This window comes from Oncorhynchus keta, chromosome 21 (genome assembly GCF_023373465.1).
Source record: "Oncorhynchus keta strain PuntledgeMale-10-30-2019 chromosome 21, Oket_V2, whole genome shotgun sequence".
NCBI lineage: Eukaryota > Metazoa > Chordata > Actinopteri > Salmoniformes > Salmonidae > Oncorhynchus > Oncorhynchus keta.
This window is the reverse complement of record NC_068441.1, coordinates 38,471,141-38,498,800: the sequence shown is the minus strand read 5'-3', so window position 1 is coordinate 38,498,800 and position 27,660 is coordinate 38,471,141. Positions and strand designations below refer to the sequence as shown.

General features: G+C 42.5%; 2 protein-coding genes across 8 annotated transcripts in view; one reads left to right on the top strand and one right to left on the bottom strand.

The window, feature by feature from the left end:
* ell2 (elongation factor for RNA polymerase II 2) overlaps positions 1–7,988 on the top strand; it is a 48,094-nt gene extending 40,106 nt beyond the window's left edge. For 2 of the 4 annotated variants that reach the window (XM_035797514.2, XM_035797513.2), the window contains one exon: positions 4,988–7,988. In XM_035797514.2, the coding sequence (XP_035653407.1) occupies positions 4,988–5,104 (117 nt within the window). In that variant the 3' untranslated portion in view covers positions 5,105–7,988. Of the gene's footprint in view, positions 1–4,474; positions 4,646–4,987 lie in introns of all 4 variants that reach the window. The other 2 variants (XM_035797512.2, XM_035797511.2) reach the window with 2 other exon arrangements.
* A 7,159-nt stretch (positions 7,989–15,147) lies between these two features.
* rhobtb3 (Rho related BTB domain containing 3) overlaps positions 15,148–27,660 on the bottom strand; it is a 47,504-nt gene continuing 34,991 nt past the window's right edge. For 2 of the 4 annotated variants that reach the window (XM_052473863.1, XM_052473864.1), the window contains exons 11-12: positions 20,914–21,010; positions 18,608–20,097 (exon numbers count right to left, since the gene is read on the bottom strand). In XM_052473863.1, the coding sequence (XP_052329823.1) occupies positions 19,979–20,097; positions 20,914–21,010 (216 nt within the window). In that variant the 3' untranslated portion in view covers positions 18,608–19,978. The other 2 variants (XM_052473865.1, XM_052473866.1) reach the window with 2 other exon arrangements.

The following is a 27,660-nucleotide window of genomic DNA, read 5'->3' as shown; positions in this document are numbered from 1 at the left end:
GGATGTTCTAGCTGTGTCTGAATCCTGGCTTAGGAAGACCACCAAAAATTCTGACATTTTAATTCCAAATTACAACATTTTCAGACCAGATAGAACTGTCAAAGGGGGCGGTGTTGCAATCTACTGCAAAGAGAGCCTGCAGAGTTCTGTCCTACTATCCAGGTCTGTACCCAAACAATTTGAACTTCTACTTTTAAAAATCCACCTCTCTAAAAACAAGTCTCTCACCGTTGCCGCCTGCTATAGACCACCCTCTGCCCCCAGCTGTGCTCTGGACACCATATGTGAACTGATTGCCCCCCATCTAGCTTCAGAGCTCGTGCTGCTAGGCGACCTAAACTGGAACATGCTTAACACCCCAGCCATCCTACAATCTAAACTTGATGCCCTCAATCTCACTCAAATTATCAATGAACCTACCAGGTACCTCCCCAAAGCCTTAAACCTGGGCACCCTCATAGATATCATCCTAACTAACTTCCCCTCTAAATACACCTCTGCTGCTCTCTTCAACCAAGATCTCAGCGATCACTGCCTCATTGCCTGCATCCGTAATGGGTCAGCGGTCAAACGACCTCCACTCATCACTGTAAAACGCTCCCTGAAACACTTCAGGGAGCAGGCCTTTCTAATCGACCTGGCCGGGGTATCCTGGAAGGATATTGATCTCATCCCGTCAGTAGAGGATGCCTGGATATTTTTTAAAAATGCCTTCCTAACCATCTTAAATAAACATGCCCCATTCAAGAAATTTAGAACCAGGAACAGATATAGCCCTTGGTTCTCCCCAGACCTGACTGCCCTTAACCAACACAAAAACATCCTATGGCGTTCTGCATTAGCATCGAACAGCCCCCGTGATATGCAGCTGTTCAGGGAAGCTAGAAACCGTTATACACAGGCAGTTAGAAAAGCCACGGCTAGCTTTTTCAAGCAGAAATTTGCTTCCTGCAACACTAACTCAAAAAAGTTCTGGGACACTGTAAAGTCCATGGAGAATAAGAACACCTCCCAGCTGCCCACTGCACTGAAGATAGGAAACACTGTCACCACTGATAAATCCACCATAATTGAGAATTTCAATAAGCATTTTTCTACGGCTGGCCATGCTTTCCACCTGGCTACTCCTACCCCGGTCAACAGCACTGCACCCCCAACAGCAACTCGCCCAAGCCTTCCCCATTTCTCCTTCTCCCAAATCCATTCAGCTGATGTTCTGAAAGAGCTGAAAAATCTGGACCCCTACAAATCAGCCGGGCTAGACAATCTGGACCCTTTCTAAAATGATCTACTGAAATTGTTGCTACCCCTATTACTAGCCTGTTCAACCTCTCTTTCGTGTCGTCTGAGATTCCCAAAGACTGGAAAGCAGCTGCGGTCATCCCCCTCTTCAAAGGGGGGGGGACACTCTTGACCCAAACTGCTACAGACTTATATCTATCCTACCATGCCTTTCTAAGGTCTTCGAAAGCCAAGTCAACAAACAGATTACCGACCATTTCGACTCTCACCATGCCTTCTCTGCTATGCAATCTGGTTTCAGAGCTGGTCATGGGTGCACCTCAGCCACGCTCAAGGTCCTAAACGATATCTTAACCGCCATCGATAAGAAACATTACTGTGCAGCCGTATTCATTGATCTGGCCAAGGCTTTCGACTCTGTCAATCACCACATCCTTACGGCAGACACGACAGCCTTGGTTTCTCAAATGATTGCCTCGCCTGGTTCATCAACTACTTCTCTGATAGAGTTCAGTGTGTCAAATCGGAGGGTCTGCTGTCCGGACCTCTGGCAGTCTCTATGGGGGTGCCACAGGGTTCAATTCTTGGACCGACTCTCTTCTCTGTATACATCAATGAGGTCGCTCTTGCTGCTGGTGAGTCCCTGATCCACCTCTACGGAGACGACACCATTCTGTATACTTCTGGCCCTTCTTTGGACACTGTTAACAACCCTCCAGGCAAGCTTCAATGCCATACAACTCTCCTTCCGTGGCCTCCAATTGCTCTTAAATACAAGTAAAACTAAATGCATGCTCTTCAACCGATCGCTACCTGCACCTACCCGCCTGTCCAACATCACTACTCTGGACGGCTCTGACTTAGAGTACGTGGACAACTACAAATACTTAGGTGTCTGGTTAGACTGTAAACTCTACTTCCAGACCCATATCAAACATCTCCAATCCAAAGTTAAATCTAGAATTGGCTTCCTATTTCGCAACAAATCATCCTTCACTCATGCTGCCAAACATACCCTTGTAAAACTGACCATCCTACCAATCCTCGACTTTGGCGATGTCATTTACAAAATAGCCTCCTATACCCTACTCAACAAATTGGATGCAGTCTATCACAGTGCAATCAGTTTTGTCACCAAAGCCCCATATACTACCCACCATTGCGACCTGTACGCTCTCGTTGGCTGGCCCTCGCTTCATACTCGTCGCCAAACCCACTGGCTCCATGTCATCTACAAGACCCTGCTAGGTAAAGTCCCCCCTTATCTCAGCTCGCTGGTCACCATAGCATCTCCCACCTGTAGCACACTCTCCAGCAGGTATATCTCTAGTCACCCCCAAAACCAATTCTTTCTTTGGCCGCCTCTCCTTCCAGTTCTCTGCTGCCAATGACTGGAACGAACTACAAAAATCTCTGAAACTGGAAACACTTATCTCCCTCACTAGCTTTAAGCACCAACTGTCAGAGCATCTTACAGATTACTGCACCTGTACATAGCCCACCTATAATTTAGCCCAAACAACTACCTCTTTCCCAACTGTATTTAATTTATTTATTTATTTTGCTCCTTTGCACCCCATTATTTTTATTTCTACTTTGCACATTCTTCCATTGCAAAACTACCATTCCAGTGTTTTACTTGCTATATTGTATTTACTTTGCCACCGTGGCCTTTTTGCCTTTACCTCCCTTCTCACCTAATTTGCTCACATTGTATATAGACTTGTTTATACTGTATTATTGACTGTATGTTTGTTTTACTCCATGTGTAACTCTGTGTCGTATCTGTCGAACTGCTTCGCTTCATCTTGGCCAGGTCGCAATTGTAAATGAGAACTTGTTCTTAACTTGCCTACCTGGTTAAATAAAGGTGAAATAAATAAATAAGTCCCACCCTTCTACCTTTCTATTCTCATAGCTACTACAGATTGTAAATTAAATATACATTTTTGCTAAATTAATGATCATATTACTGATCGATTGACTGACTTTTCAAATCACACAGTATTGTTATATGCAGCGTTTTGTTTTTGGTAAGTGTTGCAATTCTTCAGCCATTCCCGGACCTGTGACCAAAAACGAGCTACATATGGACAGTACCAAAATAAATGATCTAATGACTCTGCCTCCTTGCAGAAACATCTGCAGAGCTGGGAAGATTGTATCATTCTATTGGTTGCAAGAATTTTGTATAATTTAAATTTCGAAGTTTTGAATCCATTGTTTTGCGTGTCAATTCAATGTGCCATGGAATTGGTACGTCAAAAATCGCACAGTATTACATAGAGCCATGACTACATGGAACTCTACTACACATCAAGTAACTTGTGCCAGTAGTAAAATTTGATTTAAAATGAGAATACACCTTATGGAACAGCAGGGACTGTGAAGCAACACAAATGGACACATGCATACAAACGCACGATAACATACGCACTATACACAAATGTACACACAGATTTGGTGTTATAGATATGTGAGAGTAGAGGCCTGAGGGCATTTTTAAAATGTATAATTTCCTTTGTTTTGCTGGACCCCAGGAAAAGTGCCTTGGCAGCAGCTAATGGGATCCATAATAAATACAAATACAGCCAAAGGGTGGGCTGGCTGGCTAGCTAAAGTACTCATTATGCATTATATTATGGCCAGCGCTAATTACTAGCAAACTATTTAGGGATATTTTGGTAATGAGGCCATTTGATCTACTTCTCTAGAGTCCGATGAACTCATGCATAACATTTGTGTGTGTGTCCGGTATGAAGGATGTTAGAGGTAGTTTCTGGAAGCATATGGGTATCTACTAGCATGTTCGAAACTACCTAGAACTTCTTTCATACTGGATATTGAGACACAAATGGTATACAAAGTTTATCAGACTCGAGGGAAGTAGATAAAGGGCCTCATTGCCAAAATCCTGATATCCCTTTAATGACTTTAAAAATGGGCTAACCAAGGCTAAATCTTAATCATTCATTGGATTTATATAGCGCTTTTCTGTAACTTTACATGGTAGGGAGAAACTCCCCTCATCCACCACCAATGTGTAGCACCCGCCGGGGTGATACACGGCAAGCATTTTTGTCAGAACGCTCACCACACATCTGCTCTCAGGTGGAGAGAAGTGAGATGCCAATTAGGAATGACGTTAGGTTGGGAACTTATCGTATGAGTGTTGACCACAGATTCAGGGCACCCGTTTAATGTTCCATCTGAAAGACTGCACCATATGCAGGACAATGTCCCCTTCCCTTCCCTAGGGCATTGGGATATCCTTAGACCAGAGAGACTGCCCCCTACTGGCCCTCCAACACCACTTCCAGCAGCAGCTGGTCTCCCAACCAGGACCGACCCTGCTTGGCTTAAGAAGCAAGCCAGCAGTGGGATGCAGGATTGTATGCTGCTGGTGTGTTCTGTTGATGCTGTATTTATTTATTTTTCCATTTATACCTCGTAATTATTTTAATTTGTTTCTCTCTGCATTATTGGGTAAGGCCCGAAAGTAACATTAGATGATTAATTGACTTTGCTTAGCTTGGTTACAGCTGTCCAGGGAGGCAGACTAACAAAACAAGCATTCTGTACAGTTCAAGGCATTGTGTTTTATGAACCAAACAGCGCCGGAACATTGAGCGGTCAAGTAACAGTAATTCAAACCCCCCAAAAAAAAACCATTATGAATGGCTTTCTAAACACTGCATATCAGGTAACATTATGGAGTCTAATTTCTTTGTGTGTCACCCTGCAGCACAGCCCAAACTACCAGGTGGAGAAGCAGCGCTGCGAGTACCTGCACAACAAGCTGGCCCACATCAAGCGCCTCATCGCTGACTTTGACCAGCGCAGTTCCCAATCCTGGAGCTAGAGCAACAGTTTCAAGACCACACAGTTTTGAGGTGGTTTAAGGGGTGTGCAGAGCAAGGGGGTTTCAACTGGCTTTTATTTATTCAGACCCCCCTGTCTCTGCTGCCCCCCCCCCCCTTCTCGTAATGGTTTCTCCTGAAGCTCCTCTTCAATTATACAACACTGGACTAGAGGAAGGGAACTACATGCGTGTGGGGGTAGGGGGATACTTAACACTTCTAGCCTTTGAAGGACTTTATCCAAAAATTAAACTTATTTTTGAAAGCAGAGAAAATATTATACTTGTATTTAAGTTAAAAAAAAAAAAGTATTTATTTTTGACTGTTCAGGTGTGTGTGTGGTCCACACGTGATTTATTGTTTAAAAAGTTAATATTTTCCGAAAGCAATGCAGAAAACATGGGCCTTATGTGTTTGACTTTCTGAAGCCATTTTGCACACGAGAGGAGATTCCGAGTGGCTCAGTGGTCTAAGACACTGCATCTCAGTGCTAGAGGTGTCACTACAAACACTGGTTCAAATCTAGGCTGTATCGCAACTGGCCTTGATTGAGTCCCATAGGGCGGAGCACAATTGGCCCAGCGTCGTCCAGGTTTGGCCGGTGTAAGCCGTCAATGTAAATAAGAATTTGTTATTAACTGACTTGCCTAGTTAAAAAAAAGAAAATCCAACGTATCGTCCCAATTGTCAGCAGTTGCTCATCTTCCCTTCACCCTCTTCCTTCATGGTGAAGTAGATGGAGAGGAATCCACTTTAGACCATTGAGACGCAACACCAATATGGGTTATAAGGGCCATGGGGGGGTTACATTTAGGAGGATCATACTCTGATAGCAGGGGGGCGCTACCTTGCGCAACATCAGTGTTTCTGCTCTCTGTGCAAAAGGGTGCCTTAAGGTGTTAGTTTACATGGGGGAATTATAACCACCTGGCTACAGGTCTCGCACACCAGCATGAGGTGTCTGTCTGGGGGGGGTCAAAGAAGGAATACAAAGGTCAGGGAGGTGTGTGTGTGCGGCTATGTAAAATGGGGGGAGTAAGATTTGGGGGGGGGAACACGGGAGGGTGAGAAAATAGCTAGGTTTCCATCCAATTCATGACCGATTTTCATGCAAATATTATAAAATCGTCGGATAAAAGTCTGCGTGATGACGTAGTGCACATTTTAAAAAAGTTTTTGGTTTCCATCGCATTTTCAACTACTGATGGTTTTGTAAGAGAAATGTTGTGTTTTTTATAGCGACTGTGCCCACTGGCAGTGGCATGTGCGCTCCAGCCAACAGCTCCTGGTACAGTGCTAGTAGGCTACCTACATGAGAGCGTTTTTATTATTTTAATTTGTCAAATGGCAGATGCTTGGCTATCGTTATGTTACTAGAATAGACCCTCAATATTTATTGGAAAAGAGCATCAAGCTCATCACTGCACTTTCACCACCCTGTGAAGTAAATACCTTATTTAATCTGTAGCATAAACTGTATGCTTTCCCGAGGTGTAGTGGGAGGACCACATGATATGATTGTGTGACTCCCAAGTTTACATCAATGGTTATTATATCAATATTTGCGCGTAAAGGCAACTGCCATTTCTCGCAGCATTAATTTTATTGAAACAAAAAGATCCCACCTTGTCTAGTGTATTTTGTTTTGTCGACATTTGGAAAGTTGACCGACAAATCAGTTGTTGGATAGAAAACATGTTTATGAAAAAGGGGGAAAAGGCTGCTGTAGTCTGTTGTTTGACTAGCCAGAGCACTCAGGATCAACCTGGCTAAAGTTAGTGTTTTTAATTGGGGGGCTGTTCTAGTGTTTTTAATTGGGGGGCTGTTCTAGTGTTTTTAATTGGGGGGCTGTTCTAGGGTAGCCAATCTCTGGAAGGACTAGAGCATTGACTCGCCAGTTTATTTAAAGGAAAACAGGCTGTTTGATAAATTAATGCATCTATACCAGAGGACAAATCTATATTACAAAGACATGTATTCTTTTCTCCTTGATTCCAGTTTTGTCAGTGCAGCAGAACTATGGAAGAACTGCGAATAGCATTTCTGTTTTAGTTTTTGAATTCAACTCATGCTGATTTAGTTTGACAGACAGATGAATGCATGGATTAAGGATGACAATTTCATGATATCATTAATAAACAAGGTCTTGAGCTCAAGGGAAATATTATGTTTACAAACCTGTGTTAGAATGTTTGTCCCCAAAAAGTGAAATACTGTTCTGTTATATATCTACATTACTGGTTCAGCCTTTTATTTATGAGGCACTGATACTGGAGACTGGATATAAAATGTGTTCCCTGGAAGGTGACATTTCTGTTTTGGGGTAACATTCTAGTACTTATTTTAACTTTTTTCTCTCTGCTTTCCAATTGGGGGGGGGGGGCAAATCCAAAATTGTAAGTAAGAAACTGAAGATTATGCACTCTTGCTGCAGAGCCTCATCCAACGGAAGCCCCAATGATGTAAGGTCTGATAGTACTGTCATATGACTGGGGCTTCCGTTGGATGGGTCTCTGCAGCGGAGGTAGTGTCACTTTTTTTAAACAGGAAGGCCCTCTTCAGTCACAATTCAAACTTTGCAGGGACCATGAGCTCAACATGTTTTAGAGGGATTTGTATACATTAAAAATAGTTATTTGGAGATCTCTGAAGCATCTTGACACTCATGAGTCCCAGCAGACTACTACAGTACAGGGTCCACTCCCAGCAAAATGGTGACTTTGTTGGAGTTCAGCAGTCTTACTGAGAAGTTGTAAAGGGCAAACGAGTGTTTCAAAGACGTCTCAATGTTTTGGTGTGAAAGATGACTGTGAAGGAGTACTGAACCTGCCCACCTGAAAATGCATTAAATCTGTAAAATAAAAGTCAAGTTGGCTTTACATTGAAGATTGTAGACTTTCTTTTCAGTTGTAAGCCATCTGCATATTCATGTGATTATGGGCCTTGACCCCTGGTTAAGAGTTCAGTATGAATGCAACCCATGGTTATGAAGTTGTGATTGGAAGCTTTGGAATGTTTGATCATTTTGGCTACTGAGACTTCACATTTGTTCCATCATGATTAGTGTGAAAAAGCATACTGTTTTAATATACTTGTCATGGAATGAAGTTACATTTCTGGTTAGAATTGTAGACTGGAACAGCAGCAAACTGGAGTCCCTTTGGCTTAATCTGTGCAAAGGTATGCAGATACTGCACTAGTGCACGCATGGAAAGGTATTTGTTTTTAATAGTTACAAGCGACTTTGGTTGTACAGGGATTTTTGGGGGGTTGGCCTTAAAATGTCCTTAATATTTTCACATATGCAATGCATGCATGTTTGAGGGATTTCAAATTCTATGACTGAGAAAATAATTTTCCATAATATATTTCACTTAACTATTGTAACTAAGTTGGTTCAGTGAACCACAGGATGAGTAACCTTGCCTGAAGATGTGCTGGCTCCTAGAGAAAATGCCTACAGGCTTTAGCGCTACGGCCTGGCAGACTTATGACACACAACTGACCCGGGTTCAAATCCAGCCAGTCACATTGGTGCAGCGACTTTTATAGTCAGTTGATTCTGAGGTGGTCAAAGGAGGGTGAATTGTAGCAGAGGTAGTTTGGTGAACCACCCTCTTGAGTAACCAACCTTTCCTGAGATCTGAGGACTTGCGTTAGTTCCCGTAACACAGCCTTGTGCAGATGAGATGGGTTCAAACCCAGTCAGTCACACTATCAAATACAGTGTACAAAACATTATGAACACCTGCTCTTTCCATGACAGACTGACCTGGTGAATCCAGGTGAAGGCTATGATCCCTTATTGATGTCACTTAAATCATTTTCAATCTATGTAGATGAATGGGAGGAAGGTTAAAGAAGGATTTTTAAGCCTTGAGACATGGATTGTGTGTATGCCATTCAGAGGGTGAATGGGCAAGCCAAAATATTTAAGTGCCTTTGAATGGGGTATGGTGGTAGTAGGTGCCAGGTGCACCAGTTAGGATCAAGAACTGCTACGCTGCTGGGTTTTTCACACACAACAGTTTCCGATGTGTTTCAACAATGGTCCATCACCCAAAGGACATCCAGCCAACTTGACACAACTGTGGGAAGCGTTGGCGTCAACATGGGCCATGATTCCTGTGAATTGCTTTCGACACCTTGACGAAATGAGGCTGTTCTGAGTGCAAAAGGGAGGGTGGATGCAACTCGATATTTGGAAAGTGTTCTTAATGTTTTGTACAGTCTTTAAAAAAAACATTCCTTATGGCAGCAGCGGTGGCCAACCCTGCTCTAACACACACCAGGGAGTGTGCAATGCTCTCATCAAGGGAAAAGGGTGGATACTTTTTTGAACACTTTTTTTGTTTAGTTACATGATTCCCATACAGTATGTTATTTCATAATTTTGATATCTTCACTATTAATCTGCACTGTATAAAATAGTAAAAATAAAGAAAAACCCTGGAATGAGTAGGTGGGTCCAAACTTTTTACTTGTACTGTACACGCCTAACATGTAAATAGGAAGTAAATCAATCTTTCAGCATAGTGAAGCCTTATGACTGCATCTGCCTACATGAGATGTGGTTGAATGATCTATGTTTGTTTTTTTACACGGATAAAAAGAAAAGGATAACATAATTGCGATTTCAGTGTTCTACATGGATCGAAAAAAATGACAGGGTATCAAAAATAATACCACGCTGCAGTTTTAAAATGTGGGATATCCTTCGTTTATAATAAACACACCTTTTTTGACGCTATACCGAAGTTTACTGATCAATTGTTTGCCCGAGCGTTTCATATAACATTTCCAAGGCATTCGTTTTTGTCTTTAACCAACGTCAGAATGACACTGGAATTTGTGGAAACTAAATTTAGGGGAGACAAAGTTACAATATTTCTAAAAAACATTGTACGCGTATTGCGTGACTGCTAAAGAGGTCTTGTCAAAGTATGAGTTTCTTATTCAACACTCCTGGTGTGTGTTAGAGCAGGGTTGGCCACCGCTGCTGCCATAAGGAATAATGATTTTTTTTTTAAAGACTGTACAAAACATTAAGAACACTTTCCCAATATTGAGTTGCATCCACCCTCCCTTTTCCATTCAAAGCTGGGCATTTAGAATTGATTGATTATCACAGGACGGAGAGATATGAGCAGTTTACAGGACTACCTTTTTGGAGATAACTGGGGCTCAGACGGTGAGTTTCTTATTCGAGTCTTTCAATACCTTATTCATTTTTTGTTGTGTGAACAATACTGCATGCAAATTTGTATCTAGACAGTTGCGCGCGAGTTCAAATATAGATGTCGCTCATGTAACAGTAGAACTTTAGACCGTCCCCTCGCCCATACCCGGGCGCGAACCAGCGACCCTCTGCACACATCAACAACAGTCACCCACGAAGCATCGTTACCCATCGCTCCACAAAAGCCACGGCCCGAGCAAGTGATTGAAAAAGCGCGCACCACCGCTGACTAGCTAGCCGTTTCACATTGGTTACACTCAATTTAAGCTTTTTGAGAAGTGCTCTTTGGAGTTCATGACGAGCGTAATAACTCGACGTCTCCATTTTTTGCAATGTCATTTGTATTGTCGTTCCAACAATAAGCAGACAAATATTGTACATGTTAATTTTCTTGTTTGTGTTTTGATCAGCCATCTCAATGACAACGCAATCCATGAATATTGATTGGCTTGAAGCTCAAACTATTCATATTCATTTCGCTAGCCCTCATCCCTGAATTCTGAATCCGTAAAGAAGGTAGCATTTTGCTCATGCACAGCTTCACATTCACCTGACCTCAAGTGAATTGTCCTGCATGTATGGATACATTACACAGTAATTTGAAATATTGATTTCAGTCTTTTACATATCCCATCAACAATGAATAGGGCAGCGATCATCAAACACAGATGTACAGTATTATGCCGAACATGATAGATTTGTTCTAGTCCTCCTCTAAGTCTCATTTTTGGTTAATGCTGGCCAGTTGATGGACATCATGAGTATTCCGCATCTCATGAAATACTTTACATGACCTAAGAAATACTGGTTATGCTTTTGCGATTCTTAATGATATTTTGCTGTGTGTGTTTGTTGGTCCCACAGGTTTTTATCGGTGAGGAATGTGTGAGAGGGTGCAGTGATGTGGCAGAGCTGGATGAGAGTGGGAAACTGGAGGGGATGCTGCAGTCCATTGGCGCTCTGTAGTGATGCACACACACTACCCCAGGTATGTGCACAGACACACACAAAAGGGAGTGAGGAGAGGGAAGCGCAAAGGATTAATTTGTAGAGTTGGAAGGTGGGGAGAGAGTATGAGGGAGTCATTTGTCTCTTTGAGAGGCCCCCAGACTGGGTGGAGCCGAGGTGGTGCTTCAGGAGGTTGGAGACCAGAGTTCAGGACCGGGACCAGAGAACCACATCACCTGCTGGCCAAACAGGTCCTCTACAACCACCTTGAGACAACACATAGCCTAAGGCCCTAATGTAGATTTAAATAATATGTCTGTCCTTGTAGTTTACCCTTTTTGGCTCAGGATTGCCAACAGATGCAAAACTTCTGTATATTTTCTTTGTCATAAGCTTCAACCAAGGTACAGCATATGGATATTCTTCCTCAATAACTGAATAAAACATGCATGGGTTGAATTATTGGTAGCATAGGTCCAGCCCTCCCCCTTCAGAGCAAACGCAAGATTAGATTGTTTGCAATGCATGTGTCATATGCAGTATACAAGGCAGAAGGAAGTGAAGAGTGAAACAAGCTCTTTCACCTGCATCAAGGTATCCCTCAGCCTCTGTGCTTCTATGATTTTCATCTATTAGATTAAATCAAATGCATCACAACATGCATTTTCAGGATGCGCAGCCCACATAGGCTTATAAGACACTGTATTTAATGTAGCAAAATAAATATTTGTATATGCATAGAGATCCCTATGTACAGAATGTCTAATATTCACCAGTTGAGCTGTCAGTCACAACTGCTGCCATGGGCGGATTGGTCGTCTGGCAATTCTGGGCTGGTCGAAATTCACAAAAAAAGAAACATACACACACACACACACACACACACACACACACACACACACACTTGAAGTCGTAAGTTTACATACACCTTAGCCAAATACATTTGAACTCAGTTTTTCACAAATCCTGACATTTAATCCTTGTACAAATTCCTTGTCTTAAATTCCTTGTCTTAGGTCAGTTAGGATCACGCTTTTATTTCTTTCACCACATTCCCAGTGGGTCAGAAGTTAACATACACTCAATTAATATTTGGTAGCATTGCCTATAAATTGTTTAACTTGGGTCAAACGTTTCAGGTAGACTTCCACAAGCTTCCCACAATAAGTTGGGGGAATTTTGGCCCATTCCTCCAGACAGAACTGATATAACTGAGTCAGGTTTATAGGCCTAGGCCTTCTTACTCACACATGCTTTTTCAGTTCTGCCCACAAATTTTCTTTAAGATTGAGGTCAGGGCTTTGTGATGGCCACTCCAATACCTTGACTTTGCTGTCCTTAAGCCATTTTTCCACAACTTTGGAAGTATGCTTGGGTTCATTGTCCCATTTGGAAGACCCATTTGCGACCAAGCTTTAACTTCCTGACCGATATCTTGAGATGTTGCTTCAATCGTCTAAGATTCCCAAAGATTGGAAAGCTGTCGCGGTCATCCCCCTCTTCAAAGGGGGAGACACTCTAGACCCAAACTTCTGCAGACCTATATCTATCCTACCCTGCCTTTCTAAGGTCTTCGAAAGCCAAGTTAACAAACAGATTACCGACCATTTTAAATCCCACCGTACCTTCTCCCCTATGCAATCTGGTTTCAGAGCTGGTCATGGGTGCACCTCAGCCACGCTGAAGGTCCTAAATGATATCATAACCGCCATCGATAAGAGACATTACTGTGCAACCGTATTCATTGACCTGGCCAAGGCTTTCGATTCTGTCAATCACCACATTCTTATCGGCAGACTCAATAGCCTTGGTTTCGTAAATGACTGCCTCGCCTGGTTCACCAACTACTTCTCAGACAGAGTTCAGTGTGTCAAATCGGAGGGTCTGTTGGCCAGACCTCTGGCAGTCTCTATGGGGGTGCTGCAGGGTTTAATTCTCGGGTCGACTCTCTTCTCTGTATTCATCAATGATGTCACTCTTGCTGCTGGTGTTTCTCTGATCCACCTCTACGCAGACGACACCATTCTGTATACCTCTGGCCCTTCTTTGGACGCTGTGTTATCTAACCTCCAGACGAGCTACAATGCCATACAACTCTCCTTCCGTGGCCTCCAACGGCTCTTAAATGCAAGTAAAACTAAATGCATGCTCTTCAACCGATCGCTGCTCGCACCTGCCCGCCCATCCAGCATCACTACTCTGGATGGTTCTGACAACTACAAATACCTAGGTTTTTGGTTAGACTGTAAACTCTCCTTCAAGACTCACATTAAGCATCTACAATCCAAAATTAAATCTAGAATCGGCTTCCTATTTTGAAACAAAGCATTCTTCACTCATGCTGCCAAACACACCCTCGTAAAAGTCACCATCCTACCGATCCTTGACTTCGGCGATGTCATTTACAAAATAGCCTCCAACATTCTACTCAACAAATTGGATGCAGTCTATCACAGTGCCATCCGTTTTGTCACCAAAGCCCCATATACTACCCACCACTGCAACATGTATGCGCTCGTTTGCTGGCCCTCGCTTCATACTCGTCGCCAAACCCACTGGCTCCCGGTCATTTACAAGACTCCGCTTGGTAAAGCCCCGCCTTATCTCAGCTCACCATAGCAGCACCCACCCGTAGCACGCGCTCCAGCAGGTATATCTCACTGGTCACCCCCAAAGCCAATTCTTCCTTTTGCCGCCTTTCCTTCCAGTTCTCTGTTGCCAATGTCTGGAACGAACTGCAAAAATCACTGAAGCTCGAGACTCATATCTCCCTCACTAGCTTTAAGCACCTGCTGTCACAGCAGCTCACAGATCACTGCACCTGTATATAGCCCATCTGTAAATAGCCCATCCAACTACCTCATCCCCATACTGTATTTATTTATCTTGCTCTTTTGCATCCCAGTATCTCTACTTGCACATTTATCTTCTGCACATCTATCACTCCAGTGTTTAATTGCTACATTGTAATTACTTTGCCACCATGGCTTATTTATTGCTTTAACTCCCTTATCTTACCTCATTTGCACACACTGTATATTGACTTTTTCTACTGTATTATTGACTGTATGTTTATTTATTCCATGTGTTGTATGTGTCGAACTGCTTTGCTTCATCTCGGCCAGGTTGCAGTTGTAAATGAGAACTTTTCTCAACTAGCCTACCTGGTTAAATAAAGGTGAAATAAATAAAAAATATCCACATACATTTCCTACCTCATGATACCATCTCTTTTGTGAAGTGCACCAGTCCATCTTTGTCCCCATGTGCAATTGCAAACCGTAGTCTGGCTTTATTATGGCCGTTTTGGAGTAGTGGCTTCATTCAGCAGCATACCACCCTGCATACCACTGCTGGCTTGCTTCTGAAGCTAAGCAGGGTTGGTCCTGGATGGGAGACCAGATGCTGCTGGAAGTGGTGTTGGAGGGCTATCTTCACACGGTCCTTTGCTTTTGTTCTGGGATTGATTTACACTATTCACACCAAGTACGTTCATCTCTAGGACACAGAATGCTTCTCCTTCCTGAGCGATATGACAGCAGCATGGTGCTTGTACTTGCGTACTATTGTTTGTACAGATGAACGTGGTACCTTCAGGCGTTTGGAAATTGTTCCCAAGGAGGAACCAGACATGTGGATGTCTACAAATTTTTGATTTTTGTGTGATTTTGTTGTCAGCACATTCAACTATGTAAAGAAAAAAGTATTTAATAAGAATATTTCATTCATTCAGATCTAGGATGTGTTATTTTAGTGTTCTCTTTATCTTTTTGAGCAGTGTGTATATATATATATATAGTACCAGTCACGTTTGGACACACCTCATTCAAGGGTTTTTCTTTATTTTTACTATTTTCTACATAAGTGAAGACATCAAACTATGAAATAACATATGGAATCATGTAGTATCCAAAAAATTGTTAAACAAATCAAAATATTTTATATTTGAGATTCTTCAAAGTAGCCACTCTTCGCCTTGATGACAGCTTTGCACACTCTTGGCATTCTCTCACCCAGCTTCATAAGGAATACTTTTCCAACAGTCTTGAAGGAGTTCCCACACGTGCTGAACACTTGTTAGCTGCTTTTCCTTCGCTCTGCAGTCCAACTCATCCTAAACCATCTCAATTTGGTTGAGGTCGGGTGATTGTGGAGGCCAGGTCATCTGATGCAGCACTCCATCACTCTCCTTCTTGGTCAAATAGCCCTTACACAGCCTGGAGGTGTGTTGGTCATTGTCCTGTTGAAAAACAAATGATAGTCCCACTAAGCGCAAACCAGATGGGATGGCATATCGCTGCAGAATGCTGTGGTAGCCATGCTGGTTAAGTGTGCCTTAAATTTTAAATAAATCACTGACACCAGCAAAGCACCATTACACTACCTCCATGCTTCACTGTGGGAACCACACATGCGGAGATCATCTGTTTACCTACTCTGCGTCTCAAAGACACATCGGTTGGAACCACAAATCTCAAATTTGGACTCACCAGACCAAAGGACAGATTTCCACTGGTCTAATGTCCTTTGCTCATGTTTCTTGGCCCAAGCAAGTCTCTTATTTTATTTATTTAACCTTGATTTAACTAGGCAAGTCAGTTAAGAACAAATTCTTATTTACATTGACGGCCTAGCTAGGAACAGTGAGTTAACTGCCTTGTTCAGGGGCAGAACAACAGATTTTTACCTTGTCAGGTCGGGGATTCGATCTCATTATTAATACCTAGTTACTGGCACAACGCTCTAACCACTAGGCTACCTGCCACCCAAATTATTATTGGTGTCCTTTAGTAGTGGATTCATTGCAGCAATTTGACCACGAAGGCCTGATTCACACAGTCTCCTCAACATCAACTGTTCAGAGATGTCTTACTGAAATTCTGCAAAGCATTTATTTGAGCTGGTAACTCTAATGAACTCTGGGTCCTCCTTTCCTGTGGCAGTCCTCATGAGAGCCAATTTCATCATAGTGCTTGATAGTTTTTGCGATAGCACTTGAAGAAACTTTCAGTTCTAGACAATTTCCCGATTGACTGACCTTCATGTCTTAAAGTAATAATGGACTGTTTTTTTCTCTTTGCTAATTTGAGCTGTTCTTGCCATAATATGGACTTGGTATTTTACCAAGTAGGGCTATTTTCTGTATACCACCCCTACCTTGTCAAAACACAACTGATTGGCTCAAACCCATAAAAAAAAGAAAAATTCCACAAATGTATCTTTTAACAAGGCACACCTGTTAATTGAAATTCCACGTGACTACCTCATAAAGATGGTTGAGAGAATGCCAAGAGTGTGCAAAGCTGTTATCAAGGCAAAGGGTGGCTACTTTGAAGAATCTCAAATATATTTAACACTTTTGGTTACTACATGATTCCATGTGTTATTTCATAGTTTTGATGTCTTCACTATTATTCTACAATGTACTACAATGTAGTAAAAATAAAGAAAAACCCTTGAATGAGTAGGTGTCCAAACTTTTGACTGGCACTGTAATAGTAATTAACCCTTAGGATAGGGAGAGACATCTATAACTGCCCGGCATTTATATTTGCAATATAAGTAGTTAGGCTTTCTTAAGGTATGTAATCTATAAGGCAGTAGTTTCTGCTTTATCTAATGTGTTTATTCATTCACAACTACGATGTTTCTGGGCCCAGCACAAGCATTGTGGTCCCCTGGTCTTCTGGTACCATTGCTGTGGGATAGTATGCTAAGCTTAGCTGAGACAGCTCAGGGGTGAGTGCAGTGGAGGTAGGAAGAAAAGAGACACGGATGTACTGCCAGTTCCCTAATATGTTGGCTCTATATGGAAGAGCAATAAACACAGGGAGGTAAGAGGCACAGTTATGGTGGTAAGTTGTATCTCCAGTGGTGCTTTTACATGTTGTATGTGTCTTAAACATGAGCTCAATAAAAAAACGAGGAAGACTTTCACTGGTACAGTAAATGTTGAGAAACGCTGTATTATAGTGGACTGCAGCCATACTCAACGAACAGGGTCAATATAGACCGAGGGTCCCGGCTTAAAAAATGAATACTTTTAACTTGCTGCTGTTGAGAATTGTAATAGTACAATGCACAGGCATTCATTTCTAAATGAATTTGGTAGTGCGTGGGTATATTTCCTCTTATATCATTTACTGACAGAACCTAGAGCTAATTTTAACGTGTCAGCTAAGTAGTGGAACTGGACATTTCTAAGTATTGTAGTTATCATTGCCAGATTACATGCCCAGAGGCCTCAACCCCCAGGAGGCCCACATTGATTTTGTTGAGTCACTCAGGTATCCCAACACACCCAAGATATGGCAAAATGTTTAGAATTGCAGGACATTTGCTTTAAAACTCAAAGATTTTCTCTCTGCCCCATGGCAAAATGTGTAGAATTGCAAGGAATGAGCTTCAAAATGGCAACATTTCTAAAAAAGGGGTGGGAACAGTTGTGTCGCGAGGTGTTTTTTTTTCACTGAGCCAATAAATGACATATGTCCGGACATTCTCAAATAGTAGTTGAGTACCCCTGATGTACGGCCTATGTCATGTAGCAATTGCTGCCTGTGTGTGGACTACCTGGCCTGATGACTCCTTTCTGTCCCCAGTCCACCTGGCTGAGCTGCTGCTCCAGTTTCAACTGTTCTGCCTGAAGCTATGGAACCCTGACCTGCTCACCGGACGTGCTACCTGTCCCAGGCCTGCTGTTTTCAACTCTCTAGAGACACCAGAGATACTCTGAATGATTGGCTATGAACAGCCAACTGACATTTACTCCTGAGGTGCTGACCTGTTGCACCCTCAACAACCACTGTGCAATTATTATTATTTGACCCTGCTGGTCACCTATGAACATTTGAACATCTTGGCCATGTTCTGTTATAATCTCCACCCGGCACAGCCAGAAGAGGACTGGCCACCCCTCATAGCCTGGTTCCTCTCTAGGTTTCTTCCTAGGTTCTGGCCTTTCTTGGGAGTTTTTCCTAGCCACTGAGCTTCTACACCTGCATTGTTTGGGGTTTTAGGCTGGGTTTCTGTACAGCACTGAGATAGATATCAGCTGATGTAAGAAGGGCTGTATAGATACATTTGATTTGTGTGTGTGTGTGTGTAGCATGGGGGGGGTTAGAAATTGTTTCAAGTCATATTGTGTGTATGAGTTTATACAGTTTAAATTCAACAGAAGCAACTAAGCTTCAGACTAACCTTTAACACATGACATACTGTATGTGCATTATTAATGCATACTAACACACTTGTGACTGCTCAGTAAGGGATGTCTTCAGATGTACAATAACGATTCAGTAGGCGGTGTGCCAACGTGTTTTACTAAAACATGTTTTTATTCCAAGTGACTCAGGTCACAATTATCACTGTACACAACCATCCCATGACCGGATGGTCACCAAATAAAACACCTACACCCTCTAGTCTCCACATGCAGTTAGCTCCACTCCAGACTTTACAAAACACCCCCTGGTACAGGCAGTACACAGTACAAAAATAGTTTCAGCGCCATCCAATTATAATCTCATGGCAAAAAAAATACACATTTGAGGTGTGGTCAAACCAGAGGTGTTGTTTGGCTAGGGTTTCAATGAACGTGTGTGCGTGTTAAGTCTCCAGGTGCCCCAATGCTGTTAAACATGGGTGCTCTCTTTGAGGTTCTAGCATTGCAGAAGAACCCAGTAAGACAACCATGTAGGACCACTATGTACTCACAGTTATGGTGGCCTCGACCCAAATCAACTATAGCCCTAGACATTTCTTGAGGAACCATTATGGATATGAAGGAAGTGGACATTAACAAGTGTGTAGGGTGTAGTGCCATGGGGTTGATTTGGGACTGAAGGATTGTGTCCATAGATTAAATAGACATCCTCTATAGATGCGCAATCAATGGTCACGTTCATTAGACAGAACACTCCCAAACGTTTTAGATGCGTTTCAGCCTTTTCCTTTGAACGTTTCCCGTGCACATATGTTCAGTTGAGCACCGTTTTCGCTTAAATAAAAATATATGTATCGCCTGTGTGGAGATGGCAAAGATGATCACTGTCCATTCTACATGGATACACAGTTAATTTGCCTTAAAGGGTTATGGGTCTCCATGGACACAGCCATTTTTCTACCAATCTCCGGGCCATAGATGCATCCTCTATAGACAGGTTGTTTTTGCAGCTGCACATTACCTGAAGATGGCTTTACATCTCAGGAACCACAAGTATGCTATAGCAATCTTCTGAAATATGCAGCCACCGTGACTGCAAAGATAAACCTGGAATGTAGCCATTTTCTTTTTTCCACTCAAGTCTGTCATTTTGAAATTCTCCCTGATTAAATAGATCAGTCATTTTGTCCCAAAGACAGTCACGTGTTGATCTTAAAGGACCAGGGTGCGTCAGTCTTGCTTTTCACCTCCCGTTGACGTCGCCCTTTGACCTTTTCTGCTCCACACTCAACCCTCTGGGTCTTCTTTTCCCAAGCTGCCTAGCTTTTTGTTCCCCTTATTCACTGTCCAATTGAGGCAGATAGCTTAGAATTAAAGTCTGGTTTGTTTATAGCGTCTTCTCTCATTCTCTCTCAAGTCCTCCCTGCCAACCTTTTCCCCCTCTTCTTTGTCCTCTGTTTCTTGCCCCACACCTTCTCCTCTCGGTCTCTCACTATTTCTCCAGGGTGTGGCGGCGGGTGGGTGTCACATGACGAGACAGCGGGACTTCTTGAGTTTGCGTCGGCGCTGCTGATACTCGCTCAGCTCCTGCAGGTAGCCTCGGGACGGCCAGCGCAATCTCTCCACCTGTTCCCGCTCCTCCTCTGTCAACCGAGATGACAAAAACACAAGGTTGCCGTGATGATATCACCATGGCGACATGTCAACCTTTCGCTCTTGCACACAAACAGTGCCAGGATACATTTTTCTATCATTGCCTAAACAAACATTTTCAATGAAGCCATCAAGCCGCCTAAGTGTTATGCCTGATACCCCTGTGCTTACACCTGAGAACTGCACCAGTGTGAATGTGTAGGCCTACTCTAGTCTTTATCTCTTCACTTGTGCCCTTCCAGACCCATCTATTTGACCTGATATATTGTGTGCGATGACATTGTTAATGGAAATAATCCTGTTGTAGATGCTACTAAACGTGGATTGTGTGCTTATTAACCAGTGTGTGTCTTCAAAATCTGTCATAACCAGGGACCTCGTGGCTTGACAGGCATTAGGAAAGGTGAACGCCAATTTAGCGTCGTAGGTGTACAAGCCCTATTTACCAAATTGGAAGGTGTAAATGTTTTTTTACACGCTTTAGCAATCCACTATTCCACTACATCGGCAGTCATAATTATTCATCTAACTTGTAATATGTCCCCTTTCAGAATGTGTCCTCCACTTAACAATCTGTGCTATTAAAACTGACAGTATGTCTACTGAATGGGTTTACAGTTCACTTTATCATATGATAAATGATATACAAAAAGCCATTAGCTTTCACAACAGCTTGCATCAGCCATAGCTTATGGTGACTGTCATGCAGGTCCAATTGCTCAGTTGGTCGACGCATAGGGCTTGCAACACCAGTAAGTAGCTTTGACTTATTAATATTCCCTGTGATCTGCCCTATGGTTTCTCACCTGAGAGCTCCAGGAAGTCAGGCTTGTGGCTGAAGATTAGGTAGTTATTGGCTATGAAGTGGAGTAGCCATACATACAGCTGCTCTGCATTGTGGCACTGTGAGAGAGAGGGGAACAGTGACCACGTTTACATACTCATAGTATTCTTGATAGTAAGTAGCTCATATCCCGCTTCAGGTTTTATTTGGGATAAGTTTTTCACATGCACCTTTTGATTTCCCACTCACGAGTATGCCTGAATCCATGAACCGAATATTCCAAATGTTTAAATGGCTTAGTTACTGAAGTATGGACACTGACTGTAGGCTTATAACCTCTCATATGTACCGTAATATTAACTCCTGCAGAAGTATGCATTTCTTTCATTAAAATGATCAAACACATGTTAATTTTGTCTCTAACATGAGTGGATAAATTATTTATTTCAGCATCTCATGAGAAAATGCAAATGTACTGTAACTTTTGTTACATAAAGACACTTATGCAAGCAGACAGTATTTCAACCGCATAAAATATGCACACCAGACCAACTGAAATCTTATCAGAAACGTGTTAAATTGTTTTCTGGACTTTTCTTTCTCTTAAAACCAGTCAAACTGATGACATTTTGCACAGGAATCTTTTCACTGTTTGAGTTAGTGTTTTTCTCCCCAGTCCCTAAACGAAAGACAACTTTACCGTTGTTACATTGATATAATTCATTAGTAATCTAGTTAAGACAATATTCTGTGGAGCACTACTTTATGGCAACATGTTATAACAGCAGAGAAGATGCATGTATCTAACTATAGTTGACAAATAAATGGCCCACCAAATGTCGGGAATTAGAAACAGAAACGTGTCTAAATTAGGGGTGAAAGTAGCCAGTAGGCTATATGGTCCAATACGGACTATCAGCCAAATTCATTATTATGGTGGATCAAACTACTCAGGTTACTTTAAGTTATTTGTTTCACAATCAGACGAAAACATCAACACACAACATCCATGATATGCAAAACGGACTCCACAGACTGAGAAAAACAGTAAAACGGGCTAAAATGTTTACATGCCATAGTATCAAGTCTAAAATCGGCATAACCCAGGCTTCTTATCCAGGTTTCTCATAACCGAGATTAACAAAATGATGTTTATATGCATCAACTCAAAAACAGAATACTCGAGTATCCCGAATAACAATGGGTCATTGGTGCGCATGTACATGTGGTACGTGTCAGCTGTTTGAGGAAATATGTACTGTCACTAAAAAGAGGGATATGGAGGTGGTAAGTCAGCTATGTTGTAGCTTTTAAAATAGAAACTGCAAGACAGAATACAACAATGACTTCCACATGGAAAATGTCATTTTCCAACCCTGTGAAGTGTGTGTGCATGCATATGCTCTCCTTGCCTCAAGCTTTTTTAACCAATGACCTGAAAGCTGGATAGGTGACAGACAGCACAATGGTAGAAACGCTTCACAGCTTAGGATACAAGTGGCTTTCACCAACCACATCCTCTCATGTTTGTGCTAAGGATTGTAAAAAATAAAAATTACTAGCATTATTTAATAATTTCTCTCTTTATTGGCACAGAGTTATAAACCTTGTTGAAACCTCAAGGGGTGCATCTCAATAGTCTGAAGTGTTTTCTCCTTGTCTCATCTCTCTGGAAACCACTGTGGAGGATGCTGCTGGAGAAGTTTGTCAGTGCAGATAAGGAACGAATACAAGCAGAGGAATATTATTTAGAACCATGGTCAGATGATAGACCCATGGTCTTCGTCAGGTTGTGAAGGAAAGGAGACCATTGAGAATTGTGGGAGCTAGCCACATACACAGAAGAGAGAACACATACACACTCTCTTGCTGAATAGCAAATCCTTCCTCAAGGAAAGGGCAGTTCAATTCTGGTCCTGGAGGGCCAAAACACGTCTGGTTTTCATGCCCTCCTTCAAACCAGGGACTGATATTCAGACCTGGGACACCAGGTGAGTGCAATTAACTACCAGTTAAAAACATGAACCAGAAGTGATTTGGCCCACCATGACCGGACTTGAACAGCCCTGCTCTAGGCACTCCTGTATATCTGAATATGATTTTATGGTTGTGAGAATCTTCACCATATTGCTTCCACCAATCCAATGTTTTAAATATATAGGAGTGTGGAGAGGTTAAGGAGTAGGGGTCGATTTGGAATGGAGTAGGAAGTTCACACACTTAGGTTGGAGGTCATTAAAACTCGTTTTACAACCACTCCACAAATTTCTTGTTAACAAACTATAGTTTTGGAAAGTCGGTTAGGACATCTACTTTGTGCATGACAAGTATTTTTTTCCAACAATTGTTTACAGACAGATTATTTCACTGTATCACAATTCCAGTGGATCAGAAGTTTACATGCACTAAGTTGACTGCCTTTAAACAGCTTGGAATCCAGAAAAAGTATGTCATAGCTTTAGAAGCTCCTGGTAGGCTAATTGACATAATTTGAGTCAATTGGAGTTGTACCTGTGGATGTATTTCAAGGCCTACCTTCAAACTCACTGCCTCTTTGCTTGTCATCATGGGAAAATCAAAGGAAATCAGCCAAGACCTCAGAAAAAAATTGTAGACATCCACAAGTCTGGTTCATCCTTGGGAGAAATTTCCAAATGTCTGAAGGTACCACGTTCATCTGTACAAACAATAGTACACAAGTATAAACACCATGGGACCACGCAGCCGGCATACCGCTCAGGAAGGAGACGCGTTCTGGAGCTGCATTCAGGAAGGAGATTCGTACTTTGGTGCGAATAGTGCAAATCAATCCCAGAACAGCAGCAAAGGATCTTGTGAAGATGCTGGAGGAAACAGGTACAACAGTATCTATATCCACAGTAAAACAAGTCCTATATCGACATAACCTGAAAGGCCGCTCAGCAAGGAAAAAGCCACTGCTCCAAAACCGCCATAAAAAAGCCAGACTACTGTCTGCAATTGCACATGGGGACAAAGATCGTACTTTTTGGAGAAATGTCCTCTGGTCTGATGAAACAGAAATATAACTGTTTGGCCATAATGACCATCATTATGTTTAGAGGAAAAAGGGGGATGCTTGCAAGATGAAGAACACCATCCCAACCGTGAAGCACAGAGGTGGCAGCATCATGTTGTGGTCGTGCTTTGCTGCAGGAGGGACTGATGCACTTCACAAAATAGATGTCATCATGAGGTTGGAAAATTATGTGGATATATGGAAGCAACATCTCAAGACACGATACCACTTGTTGACTTCATTTCCGGTCACAACTTGCAGACTTGTTTTCGAGTTGCTGTGCGTTTTGTTGCCAACCTATTTTGGTACCTGACAACTTTACGGTTTTTACTTTTTAATTACCGGACGCTTTATCTGGACACGATTCGTCGTCAGGACCTCCAACAGCCGAAGCTAAGTAGTAACATTAACATGATGCCTTCTAATTGCAGTCGCTGTACTCGCCTTGCGGCGAGGATAGCTTTGCTACAAGCCCAGCTTCAGACGCAATCGTTAGGCAAGGGTAATTTCAGTGTAGGAAAGGATGAAACAGCGTCTGTGCCACCAGTAAGCACAGATAGTAGTATAAATCCCCTGGCACAGTCCCCGCAGCCGGACACCTTTCTCTGGGAGGAAATGCTGTAGGAACGCTCAACCGGTGTCGCTCATTCGGGCGACAGAAACTTTCAACCGGTTTTCCCCATTAAGCAGCGAGTTGGAGTCAGAGGCAGAGTCTTCTCTGGTCTCTACTCCTCTCGTTACGGGGTCTGAGACGCCGAAGCTTCCCACCATTAGCTCTGACAAATTGAAAACTCTAGTCATTGGCGACTCCATTACCCGCAGTATTAGACTTAAAACGAATCATCCAGCGATCATACACTGTTTACCAGGGGGCAGTGCTACCGACATTAAGGCTAATCTAAAGATGGTGCTGGCTAAAGCTAAAACTGGCGAGTGTAGAGAGTATAGAGATATTGTTATCCACGTCGGCACCAACGATGTTAGGATGAAACAGTCAGAGATCACCAAGCGCAACATAGCTTCTGCGTGTAAATCAGCTAGAAAGATGTGTCGGCATCGAGTAATTGTCTCTGGCCCCCTCCCAGTTAGGGGGAGTGATGAGCTCTACAGCAGAGTCTCACAACTCAATCGCTGGTTGAAAACTGTTTTCTGCCCCTCCCAAAAGATGGAATTTGTAGATAATTGGCCCTCTTTCTGGGACTCGCCCACAAACAGGACCAAGCCTGACCTGCTGAGGAGTGACGGACTCCATCCTAGCTGGAGGGGTGCTCTCATCTTATCTACCAACATAGACAGGGCTCTAACTCCTCTAGCTCCACAATGAAATAGGGTGCAGGCCAGGCAGCAGGCTGTTAGCCAGCCTGCCAGCTTAGTGGAGTCTGCCACTAGCACAGTCAGTGTAGTCAGCTCAGCTATCACCATTGAGACAGTGTCTGTGCCTCGACCTAGGTTGGGCAAAACTAAACATGGCGGTGTTCGCCTTAGTAATCTCACTAGCATAAAGACCACCTCCATTCCTGTCATTATTGAAAGAGATCATGATACCTCACATCTCAAAATAGGGCTACTTAATGTTAGATCCCTTACTTCAAAGGCAATTATAGTCAATGAACTAATCACTGATCATAATCTTGATGTGATTGGCCTGACTGAAACATGGCTTAAGCCTGATGAATTTACTGTGTTAAATGAGGCCTCACCTCCTGGCTACACTAGTGACCATATCCCCCGTGCATCCCGCAAAGGCGGAGGTGTTGCTAACATTTACGATAGCAAATTTCAATTTACAAAAAAAAAAAAGACGTTTTCGTCTTTTGAGCTTCTAGTCATGAAATCTATGCAGCCTACTCAATCACTTTTTATAGCTACTGTTTACAGGCCTCCTGGGCCATATACAGCGTTCCTCACTGAGTTCCCTGAATTCCTATCGGACCTTGTAGTCATAGCAGATAATATTATAATCTTTGGTGACTTTAATATTCACATGGAAAAGTCCACAGACCCACTCCAAAAGGCTTTTGGAGCCATCATCGACTCAGTGGGTATTGTCCAACATGTCTCTGGACCCACTCACTGTCACAGTCATACGCTGGACCTAGTTTTGTCCCATGGAATAAATGTTGTGGATCTTAATGTTTTTCCTCTTAATCCTGGACTATCGGACCACTATTTTATTACGTTTGCAATTGCAACAAATAATCTGCTCATACCCCAACCAAGGAACATCAAAAGCCGTGCTATAAATTCACAGACAACACAAAGATTCCTTGATGTCCTTCCAGATTCCCTCTGTCTACCCAAGGACGCCAGAGGACAAAAATCAGTTAACCACCTAACTGAGGAACTCAATTTAACCTTGCGCAATACCCTAGATGCAGTTGCACCCCTAAAAACTAAAAAAAAATTCTCATAAGAAACTAGCTCCCTGGTACACAGAAAATACCCGAGCTCTGAAGCAAGCTTCCAGAAAATTGGAACGGAAATGACGCGACACCAAACTGGAAGTCTTCCGACTAGCTTGGAAAGACAGTACCGTGCAGTACCGAAGAGCCCTTACTGCTGCTCGATCATCCTATTTTTCTAACTTAATTGAGGAAAATAAGAACAATCCGAAATTCCTTTTTGATACTGTCGCAAAGCTAACTAAAAAGCAGCATTCCCCAAGAGAGGATGACTTTCACTTTAGCAGTGATAAGGCTGGGTTTCTGTACAGCACTTTGAGATATCAGCTGATGTACGAAGGGCTATATAAATACATTTGATTTGATTTGATTTGATAAATCCATGAACTTCTTTGAGGAAAAGATTATGATTATTAGAAAGCAAATGACAGACTCCTCTTTAAATCTGCATATTCCTTCAAAGCTCAGTTGTCCTGAGTCTGCACAACTCTCCCAGGACCTAGGATCAAGAGAGACGCTCAAGTGTTTTAGTACTATATCTCTTGACACAATGATGAAAATAATCATGGCCTCTAAATCTTCAAGCTGCATACTGGACCCTATTCCAACTAAACTACTGAAAGAGCTGCTTCCTGTGCTTGGCCCTCCTATGTTGAACATAATAAACGGCTCTCTATCCACCGGATGTGTACCAAACTCACTAAAAGTGGCAGTAATAAAGCCTCTCTTGAAAAAGCCAAACCTTGACCCAGAAAATATAAAAAACTATTGACCTATATCGAATCTTCCATTCCTCTCAAAACTTTTAGAAAAGGCTGTTGTGCAGCAACTTACTGCCTTCCTGAAGACAAACAATGTATACGAAATGCTTCAGTCTGGTTTTAGACCCCATCATAGCACTGAGACGGCACTTGTGAAGGTGGTAAATGACATTTTAATGGCATCGGACCGAGGCTCTGCATCTGTCCTCATGTTCCTAGACCTTAGTGCTGCTTTTGATACCATCGATCACCACATTCTTTTGGAGAGATTGGAAACCCAAATTGGTCTACACAGACAAGTTCTGGCCTGGTTTAGATCATTTCTGTCGGAAAGATATCAGTTTGTCTCTGTGAATGGATTGTCCTCTGACAAATCAACTGTAAATTTCGGTGTTCCTCAAGGTTCCGTTTTAGGACCACTATTGTTTTCACTATATATTTTACCTCTTGGGGATTTTATTCGAAAACATAATGTTAACTTTCACTGCTATGCGGATGACACACAGCTGTACATGTCAATGAAACATGGTGAAGCCCCAAAATTGCCCTTGCTAGAAGCATGTGTTTCA